This window comes from Frankliniella occidentalis, unplaced genomic scaffold (assembly GCF_000697945.3).
Source record: "Frankliniella occidentalis isolate FOCC.00 unplaced genomic scaffold, Focc_3.1 Scaffold40, whole genome shotgun sequence".
Taxonomy (NCBI): domain Eukaryota; kingdom Metazoa; phylum Arthropoda; class Insecta; order Thysanoptera; family Thripidae; genus Frankliniella; species Frankliniella occidentalis.
Window position 1 is genome coordinate 1,566,214 of NW_026267170.1, and position 11,090 is coordinate 1,577,303.

Here is an 11,090-nt window from a genome sequence, read left to right on the forward strand (position 1 = left end):
CACCCCTCCCCCCCTCGCCCAATACACCCCACCCCCCTCGGGTTGATTTAAACAATCGGCCAATATAAGAAAGTCAGAAATTAATAACGTTTTTTGCCGCAACCTGCAACAGGCGCGCGAGGCAGCGGACGCTTGCGCATTACGGCATTAGCATAGAGACAACACGGTGGTCATCTCCATAATGTTATATCGACACGCGAGAATAAAATCCGCTACTCTAGCGAACGTTTAGAAAACCGCGTACTTCTGGCGACCGTATGGAAAACCACTCACCTCGGCACGCCTCTGCAGACTTTTCGGAAAACCGCTTAATGACTTTTTCGTACACATTTTGAGATATTAGTATCAAAATGATCCCTAAAAGACGCTGATTCTGTTGATGCCGAAAACTTAAAACGTGTAAGTATACGTTAGACTAGACGTTAGACGTTCACGTCTGCTTCTGATGGCGGCTGGGAGCCCAGGGCGTACTGACTGAGGCTCACACATTGGAGCCTGTAGGGCTGCTAGTGCGCTCTGGCCTGTTCCAGCCGCGGGCAGCAAGCTCAATAGGTCCCATATCTCACACCAGCTGCGCTCGCCTAAACTCTATTACGGCGTCGACTGTCTGCGTTGACAAATCTGGCGAGACCGTGCTACAGCAGCGCGAGTTGGCCTCCACCAGCCGCGCACACACCACGCCCGCTTACTCCGCAGCCAGCCAGAAAACTGTAGGCTCTGTTTGTGTTGCCGCGCGGAAGGCGCGGGCCGCCGGCGAGGCGGGCCGCGCGGAACGCAGCTGTGCGGGAAGTTGCCTACCCTCGGCATGACAGGCGCCTCCGGCCGCCCTCGGGCGGGGCAGTCCGGCCCCGCGCCAGCCAGAGCGCCTGCGGCCCGAGAGGGCCCTAGCTCCACAGGGTTTCACCATTAATCACACGTTGGCAGTGGGACAGGACGGCGAGTCCATTGGCTATTATTGGCTATCGACCTTGCGCCGTCGTGCTACGCTAGCGCCGCCACCCACGATGTGACGTTCGCCACTCAGCGTTCTTCTCCTTACCCTTACGTACCTCAGTTCAGTGCGGGCCACCCAGCCGGCTGACCTTCAGGTCCAGCACAGCGTCCCTGACGCTCATGGCTGATTTGTGCCCTCTATTATACTGCCTTTTAGCGGTCGAAGTTTCTACCGAGCAACCAACGAACACTGTCCTGAGTCCACTACTATGTGGTTATACTTTTCCGCGCCGCGCAGCTGTAAAACTGCAGAGATCATTTGCTGACGTCATACCAAGAGTAAAATGTCGCAGTAACTGCTGTCTTTAGCACCAAACACAGTACTGCTTTTTTTAGTTCGGAATCAGCTTCCGTTAACTCTGACAGCACATCATTTGTTTTGCTTTTTTTGCGTGGCCGTTGTACGGTTGTTGGTACAATGGTATTTTTATAAAAGTGCATTGAATACACTTTAAGTCTTAATGGTAAATCCTCAGTTTCCTATCTGACGGGGTTTTAAAATTTATATTTTTACTGTGTGTGTTTTTTTTTTTAGATTTTCCATTTTTACAATTTTCATTCGATTGGTTTGCAATTCCATGGCTATTTTTCAACGACATGTGCCACGTGGTTTGTGGCGTTACCACTGTACTTTACACAAAACTAAACTGAAAATTGTGACATCGCATTTGTAATATTACAATTTGCAGGTTCAAACTTTGATACTGGAACATTTGTGCCGCTGTTGTCTTTTACTGTGATTGTGAGCGTAATTAAGTCGGAATTATACGGTGACTCTGCAGAATTGCTGTCGGTGCGCTTTTGGACGACAATCCCACAGAGCCACGTAGGACCTGGCAGCAGAGCTCTGTACACCCCTCCCTCCGCCTCCCTTCCCTGCGCTCATCCCATGATCCGCCTCGCTCTTGTGGGCGAGCAGCAAACGGTTACGTCGATAAGGGGTTCCCATCGGTATCGGAACGTTGCAGTCGCAAACGTTTGCACTTCCTTTCTCGCCGATCCCAACCAACCTGTTGCCAGTCCCATTCCTATTATGCGAGCACACGCGTTATTTCCAGTTTTATGTCGATTCACTGCACAGTTTTTTTTTCACTTTTTACCAACATCACATCTACTCTGTGTGTCTGCAAATGTAGTTCCCATCCCACTTTCATCTCAGAATTCACAACACACGGGCAATTCCATGCAGGGGCGCCGTACGTCACGCGATTAGTGCGTGACTGTGAAGAGATACGGCTATGTACAAAACAGGACTAACGCAATCAAGCCGTTCTGAAAATACGCAGGGGTACGCAAGGGTGAAGGATAGACTTTTTTCTAGCTCCATCACATCACATTTAGCTCCTTCCTCGTTGTTTCGTCAAGCTCGTATCATTCATTTAGTTTCGTTGTATTTGCTCCATCCTCTGTGCTCACACACTTTGCTCAGCTACTCCGTAGTGTGACTGCACGTAAAGGCCCTACGTCGATAAAAATTCACAGTCGAGCCCTGCCGTCCTCCCTCGTCCCGCCAGGCCAGCTAGAAATAATCAGGGTAGCGCTACGATACGCTGTTTGCCCCTGCGGCTGGGGCCCCGGCCCCACAGGGACCAGCTCGTTGCGGACCCACCCTGCCACGCCACGCACCGTGCCGCAGTCCTCTCCATACGGCGCCGCACCACTCCAGGGCCACACCCACGAGCAGGTCGGAGGGCCAAGCCGCACCCCACCCCACCCCTTCACGAGCAGGTCGGACGGCAACGCCCTCCCAACTAATACCACTTTCGCTGCAAAGCTGGGTCAAGGCGCGTTGATGAAGCACACACATAATGAATTGACACTTTGTTTAACCTTTAACTTCGTCGTTTGCTGAATCGACATATTTGTGTCTGTCAGCGCCCGTCGGCTATCTGTTTAACTGAAAGAAATCAAGCTCGTTTCACTCGATTTGATCAGTAACCGTTTTGACAATGTGGGCTGAGTTTTTAAAGACAAAGTATGCCTGTCCTTCGCCGTTACCAACCTGCTTAGTTCAGCCTCTGCAAGCTCTCATAGCGCTCGCGGTGCGTGCGTGTACTGCTGTGCTCTACTAACCTTAGTGTGTAGTAGTTTGCCAGTTTAAACTGTAGAACTAAAAATTTGCCAGTTGTAAATGCAGGACTAAAAGTTTGCCAGTTGTAACTGCAGAACTTAAAGTTTACCAGGTGTAACTGCAGAACTCTTTAGTTTGCCAGTTCTAACTGTAGAACTTTTTTTGTTCTGCGTAACAGTTTGCCAGTTGTTGGTGCAGAACTAAAGAGTTCTGCAGTTTGAACTGGTGAACTTAAGAGTTCCACAGTTACAACAGGCAAACTTTAAGTTCAGTCAGTTTTCAATCGGAAGGGAAAAGGTTACTCATTTACATCAAAACAAAACCAATTCATACCATGCAAACTGGCAGAGATATAGCCTTCTCCTTAAAATTTCCGTCCAAAGGACTGTAAAATTACATGTTCAGTCCAGAAAAATGACGCAAAAAATGTCGGTTTTGTAAACCACGCCTTATTGCAAATCAGAATAACAGGCAAGGTAGGGTTATGAAATCGTTTGAGGAAAAAAATGAAAAATAAGAGATGGAAATGAAGAATAGCCTACACCAGAAAAGAGGTACGGAAGAACAGACTAGGTCAAATGCGTGACACGGTTGCTCCGTACCCCAGAAATGAGGTACGGTACAACCGGGAACAACCGTTTTGCTTCGACCGTACAACTAAATTTAGGGTACTGTACGTCTGGAAAATAATTGCAGCTGTTGTCCGTTGATTTTTCGTTGTTTTTCTCACAGTGCAGTTTTCATCCAAAATGGCACCAGGAAAGCACCATTAGAACCCAAGAATCGAAAATAAGCGATATACGACGTTTTCTATCGCCCATAACCCGTTCCCTGCAGTACATTTGTCAAGCGTAGCAGGCGGTGGATTCCAGGTAGAGCAGAGTTGGATGGAGGTGTGGAGATAATATAGGAGGAATCGGAAGAAAAGGTGGATCTTATTATTTGCCCTTCAGACGCCACGTCCGCTGCTCCGAGCCCGTATTCTATTCCGTGTGAATGCGATACGGGGCACCTGGTGTCACACAGGTCACTAGTGGGCGGACAACCCTCCCCCCAAACCCCCCTCGGTTTTTCTCTCTCTCGCGCGCGCGCTTGCACTCTCCCCCTTTCTGTTTCTCTCTCGCTCTCTCTCATACGATGTTTTGTCTTGTTTCAGAACTTGCTGTTCTACTACGACTCTCAGTCGTGTACGCGTCCGTCGGGGGTCGTGATGCTGGAGGGGTGCTACTGTGAGCGCCTTATTACTTCAGGCTCCAAGAAGGACAACTCCCTGGACAAGCAGGTCAGACTAAGAAAGTTATTTTTGTATTGGTGGGAGAGTGGACAACTGCCACAAGACAGGCAGCGTAAATAGTTGCCATAAGTTATACTGGTTCAGCTAATAAATCCTAGCGGCTACTGACTACTTGAGGAGGGCAACTTGCGGACATCCCGACACTCCAAAAATATCCTCGTCAATTTACAACATTTGTTGTAAATTTTTAAGTGAACCAATATTTTTTTGATGTACGGTATGATGTTGCCGCGAAAGTACAATCTTGCCGCGCGCGTGTCAAGAAGCGTGAATCTGATTATGCGACAGCGCGTTCCCTCGGAAACTTAAAACGCCTCTTGTCGTGGGTGTATGGCGTATTGGGCAGATTGCATTTTAATGGCGACAGGTGCAATGGGCAATGCGAATGCACCAAAGTACCAGACTGGCTGGAACGAGAGCGTGTGTTCTCTGTCCAGCGCGAAGGATTGTTTTCTTTTCCTACTAAGATCTCTTTGTTGGTTCTCGCGCGCCCCTGACTCTGCTGCCGTCCAAATAATTGAACAAATAATGCTTGTTGCGGGGACTCCGCTGGGGCTCGGCTGGAGCTTCGCAATGGATTGGTTAGTCCCTCGGGTGGGTTCCCCGCTTCTCCAACCAAGCAGGCCGCCATCATTAAGTTGGTGGAGCCGTCGTTAAACTTACATCGTCCTGGGGGAGTCTAGGACCTGACCGCAGTTCCGTGCAGGAGGTCCAGTCGCCCTTAGCACATTCCGTTGAGCCACGCTCAACCATACGGCTGATACACGCGTCGTGCCCTCATCTGATGGACCATACACGTTAGATACCTACAATAAACAAAATAAAATCCCATTTCATGAGATAAAATTGCAAAATCTGACCAAAACCATCATTTTGAGAGCACGATTTCTTATAGTGAACCTGGAGCGTGCTGCGCCCTAGCGGTGGAGCTGAGGGCAGCGCCGCCGCTCAGGCCTCATTCACGCACATGTTGCCGAATCAAAAATTTCCCTCGGGCTATTAAATCTGGTATAGGGGATATCAAATTAAAAATGAATCACTCGAGGCAGAGAAAGGTTAATTGGCAGCTGGATTAGTTTTCACCTCTGCACAATATCTTTTGATATTCCGAGGCTCCTTTCCCCCTTTTCCTCATTTTAAATTGTGCGTGGTTCCAATCTTGCCAATACCGGCCACATACCGAGCGCACTTGTTGCTTGTTCTGCACATCGATGTTCTTGTCATTAATCTGAACGGAAAGTACACAAAAAAAAATACAACTTGCAGTACGCTCCCTCTTTGTTCCGATCTTTTTACCGCTTTGTCAGTATTACTGGGAATTCTTTGGAATTGAACCCCTAATAACCGTCTAGTTAGTAAGTTGTCAGTTATCCAGAGCAGAGCTAAGCGCTCAACTCAGAGGAAACGTTGGATATATAGGTGTATCTATTACAGTTACTGGTCTGGGTAGCTTTCTCCACCCAAAAAACCCAAATCGTGTCACAAGTAAATTTGCATTGTCTCAAGATCAAAATGCTCTTAGCTTCAGCAAACGCAAAATGCACTGAATGCCATACCATTTGCATTGTCCCAAGTACAAGTTGCACTTAACACCTTGCTCTTTTGCTTTAAAAAAATTGTACATGTAAAATGAACTTCTGAGCACAAAAATGTGCTCTTGCTGTCAATGCTACCAATTCTCTCGTGTCACAAAAAAAAAAATCCTAAAAATCAGGCTGCTATTAGCGCAGAACTTGTAGTTGCGTGGCGGCAAAAATCAAATTAGGGATTTAAAATTACATGCAATAATAATCCGTTACCATTAATTACGTAATTTACTGTAAATTACAGTAATTTTGTGTAATATGTGAAATTTTTGGAAATTTGTCCGTTTAGCAGCAGCGTCTCTTTAATGGTTTTGGATTAATTGGACAGTAACACCGACCCTTGGCTGACAGTCTGATAGTTAGCTTGCGATTGTGTGTGAAGAAACCGATATGGGAACTATTTACCTGCAGTCCTAGGGCCGCCCGCCTTCTTTAGCTGTGGGCTGTCTTTTGCTGTGTTTCGATATTGTAAAAGGACTTTATGCAGGGTAGCACCTTGAAAAACGGGTGTATTGCATGCGTAAAAGTTGAGGTTCTGTGCTTGATACGAAATTCTATTTAATTTTCTAAATATTATTGAACATTAAAAATTAAACATTTCTAAGTTATTAAGTCGTCGAAGCGCCGCCACGCCCGGTAGAGTTTGCAATCGGTCGGTCAAAGCCCGGCGCGCTTACCTGACGCACGCTGGTGGCTCTGCCCGACCCGAAGTCATATGGCGATCACCGTGAGTGCGAGAGAGACAACTACTGCCGTCTCTCTCGCCCGCTCGGACGTCGGGCAAGCGAGCCGGGCCTGCCCAACCGATTGCAAACTCTACCGCCCGGCCGCTCAGAAAACTGTGTAGCCACACTAGAGTAGCCACTCGTCCGGTGCATCGTGCCAGCACCTCCCTCTCCACGCGTGTGGTGAGGCGCGTGTATGACGAGTGCATGTAGGAGAGAACAGCACGGCACCGCACGTAACTAATGAAAACCCGCAACCCGCATAGCAAAATGGAAAGGGAAGTGGCACGATGCACCGGACGAGTGGCCACTCTATCTGCCCAGAGACGTTGGCGCCATTAATGCGAATTGAAATGGGTCCCACCACGCTCTGAACAATTTTCCGGGTTTCCCAAGCTAGCCCATACAGATCCCACGCCAGTTATTTTTGCTTTCGGTAGCTATGGTAGGTAGGTTAGTACCTGGCGCCGAAGTGCGAACGAAAACCAAAAATAACTTTCTGAAAAATAAGCGTGTCGCGTTTTAAATGTTGAATTATTTGTAGATATTAGTCGTGAAAGTATGTGGTTCGCCCTGTGCGGCTTCGGAAGGCCTACTTTAGTACTACACACTGGCAAGATTTGGTGGACGCCACGCGCGCGCGCCCGGCGCCCGGGCCAAAATAGTGATTTTGAGGGGGTGGGGGACGGAACTTTGACTCGCGCCCCACCCCCAACCAGTTGAGATATCGAAAAAATAATTTCAGGTCTGAGTGCAACATCCATGGGAGCGTCGATAGCCACAAGAAAATTAAAAGTTCAAGGGGGTCATTTTTTGCCTGCTGATTTGGCGTGGACAGGGCCAGAAGTGCGGCCGGGCACGGGTCAGTCGCTGAGGCACCACCACATCTATCTCTCTCACTCTTCTTGCCGAAGAGCTTGTAATGCACCGTGGCCTATGCAGGTGCGGCTCGGCGGATAGCTCGATTTTGAGACCCCTGACCTAGCCACACAATAAAAGTAACAATAACTTATGTTTACAAATGCGCGTATATACCTAGTACAAAAGTCAAGTACACGTTTTTTAAGTTCAATCATGTTCTTGTTACAAGGATCGGGTCTTCTGGATGAACTGTGGGTGGCACTTAACCAATTTCGGATCATTCCTGCTGCAAGTATGTTTATGTATAGTTTGCTAGTCTATCGTTTGGTTTTCTTTTTCCTAATTGTGAGTTAAAGCTAACTGACAACATTTTATTTGTATATTTGAGTTTTAAAGAGTCATCTGCTAAGTAATCCGACATAACAGTCATAATTTGCACAGCCGTCTAAGACCCTGACCTTTACCCTGCCCCAAGTTTATAATACTCTTTTATAGGTCCCTGCCCCCGCCCCCACCAGTCGCTTCTCCAGACAGAGGTTGGTCGCGACTCGCGCTTCACTTCAAAACTTGTCGACTGCTTGACTTTTACGAGTCGTTTCTGGCAGGCCGTTATGTCACTAAAGTTTAGCACAGTGAGTGAGTGAGCGAGCGAGTTGGTCCAGAGTTAGGACGCCAACCAATCGAAGCGCGACACCTTATAGTAGTCTCGTGGGATTTTTTCCCCCTTCAGTGCCACGGCTGAATCGTGAAGTGTGACCGTCAGTAGTCTGTAGCAAAGAAAACGTATCTCATCCTCGTATTTAAGTATAAATTCTACGACTTTTTCTCATGTTGGTCAATTTACCAAATCGTTTAGTTTGTCCTCAAAAAAATTTAATTCTATACAGGCAAGCGGAAAATGTTCATGTTATTTTCGGAAAGCCGAACACACGGCATCCGTAATGTTCTCCCCACCTCCCCCACCCCCTCCCTCTACGATAAAAAAACGTTTCACTTGGGAACGATAGAGCCTCCCTTTAGCCCCAGCCAGGCTGAGGAGGAAGAACTGTAGTGGAAATTAGTAAAGGGACTGTACGAACATGGGGAGGTCGGGGAGGGGCCTCCCCTTCCAGGACACGGCACCGCTGCTATTGACGACCCATAAAAACATTACTGCCACACCACCCTTGAGCCTTGTTTCATTCCTCCGCAGGGAGGAAAAGGGGGGGGGGGCGGTATGGAAAGAGAAATACCGACGTTGTAGATGTACAGATTTTAAGAAACAACTGGAAGAATCAAACCTAAGAGAGAAAGAGATAGAACACTGTCATAAACCCATTTCAAAAATTAGATAATTACATCAAAAAACTCTAACCACTTCGGAAATTAAAGCAGATTTTACAAATTAGGTTGGTAAGAGGCTTTTCCATGTTCACAAGAGCTTAATTCGGTCAAATGTGAAAGTTCCCACTGCCGGCAGCGGCTGTGGCCGGTGGCCGTGGTCGTGTGAAGCAGGTGGAGGGGGATCGCATCGTGACGCGAAGCAACAATGCCAGATGACGCAAACAGACGGAAAAGGAAACAATTAACCCGATAGCGCTCGCGCTACAGGACAAACAAATGCTACATATAAAATGCTATAATGTTACATACATAATGTTGTATATTTACAAACTAAATCTGAAGCGACTCCTTGTTGTTATGGTAAGGCTTTATGCAGCTGAGCTTGCAGCACTAATTATCAAGGGTGATCTCTGGCGAGTAGTCAGTGAATATTGAACGGTTGCTCTGAAGATTAGGTCTTTTAATAGAAGAGGTAAGATAGGAAAGAACAGTGGGCCCTTAAAAACACTATTGCACCTCGACTATTAACACTCAGTCTCTATCGCAGACTCACCGGCCGGTTCCCTAAAGCAGCCGGCATTCACCAACTTCTCCCTTGTTGTTCACAGCTCCAGATCTCGCTCTAGAATGTCCCTGAGACCTGACCGAAGCCACCCATCAGATCTCACCCTAGGAGTAGTGTGAGCGTGACAAGGACACCCACAGCCAGAGGCCCGAGGATTATCAGAATATTTCATAGGAAGCGAGTGAATGCATAATCTGTCTGCAAGCCGGGCGTGGGCGGATCGCGGCCAAGCCAAAGGGACGTCGCGGGCCGAGCACAACATTTTGTCCCTGGAAAGATCCATTTTTGTGCAAGTCTTGACCAGATGTAATTCTGAATCTTGCCGTGTCTGCACGTGTCTCAGAACAAGAAAGTATCAGTAAACACCCACGAACTACTAGGGATGGTGAGGTGGGGTTTGAAAAAAGAAAAGAAAGAAGTGGGGAAATGGAGACGGAGCTGACAGCAAAGTGCCTGCGGAATATGAAGCTGGGCCAGAAGGGGGAGAAAGAAGAGAGGATGGACAGGACTGATGTACAACGAGCACGTTGTGTGTTTGTTTGCCGGTACGCGGTACGGCCAGGCCATTAGCGAATGGATCGCAGGCAGAGCACAGCACAGCAAGGCGAGGTGTGGTGGGGCGGAGCAGCAGTAGAATTCGGCACGCAGTTAAGCCCGTGCATCGGCCGCCCCAATCAACCTGTGCGCGCGCACACACACGCGCACGCCGCACGCGCACGGCACGCACACTCACGGGCAGAGGCTTGTGTGGCATGCAGCAGGCTGCTCTGTGGCTCGTACACGTTTCGCCTCCCCACACCCAATCCGCTGCCCCACTGCGGCAGCTGTCATCCAGTGCTCTGCAACTGTATGAATGTATCCGAGAGCATTTTGTACTTCAATCGTATATTGTACTTGCATACGAGTGCATTAGGTACTTGAATGAAGTGAATCCGTCTCACTGCAAGTGAATTTGTGCTGAATAAATCAAGTGCAAAATGCTTTTCAATCGATTCAGTGTATTTCGCTTTGGAACAGAGAATTTATATTTCTGGATGTATGTATTAAGAAAGAAACATGACTCTTTGAAGACTCTCAAAATTGCTGAAAATTCAGTCGAGTCGCTGATATAATAGACCATTCAGTGTCGGTGACAAGAGGGAAGAAAATAATAACCAAAACAGGAAACAGTTGTGCGAAGGGCGAAGAGGGGCGGAGGGTTGGGGGCGATTAGAAGGCAGTGCTTTTCCGGTTTCTTAATCTTTTCTTCTTCTTCTCACCTACCCTGAAATAGTCCACTGGGTAGATGAACCCCAAACCCCGTCTCGCGTAACAGGCTTCGCGATATCTCACGAAACCCTGTTTCGCTGCGATGCGTCTGGCTTACATCTACCAGGCAGCGCTGACACCCAAATCGGGCAAAATGAAAAGTCGTAAGGAGGCTTTCGGCTTCAAAAGTCACAAATTTTGGTCCACAGTGTTTCATTTTGTCGAGTTACCCGAAAGGAGACCACTAAATATCTGAGGAAAAACATTTATTTGTTTTTGGGTCATTTCCGTGCAGGGAGCTCCCTCTGGAGCCCAAACAATTCGAGATAGAGCAAAACGGACGAAATTTTCGGACTTCGGTTCTACTCGCACGAGTTACTTCTCATAAATCGGTGCTGTTAGCTTGTCCTACCCCATTTTTGTC

At 47.9% G+C, this 11,090-nt stretch overlaps 1 protein-coding gene across 1 annotated transcript in view; it reads left to right on the plus strand.

Annotated features, from left to right (window-relative positions):
* LOC113215129 (ras-specific guanine nucleotide-releasing factor 2-like) overlaps nt 1–11,090 on the plus strand; it is a 141,328-nt gene that overhangs the window by 36,629 nt on the left and 93,609 nt on the right. The window contains exon 3 of the mRNA XM_052266547.1: nt 4,221–4,346. Coding sequence (XP_052122507.1) covers nt 4,221–4,346 — 126 coding nt within the window. The remainder of the gene's footprint in view (nt 1–4,220; nt 4,347–11,090) is intronic.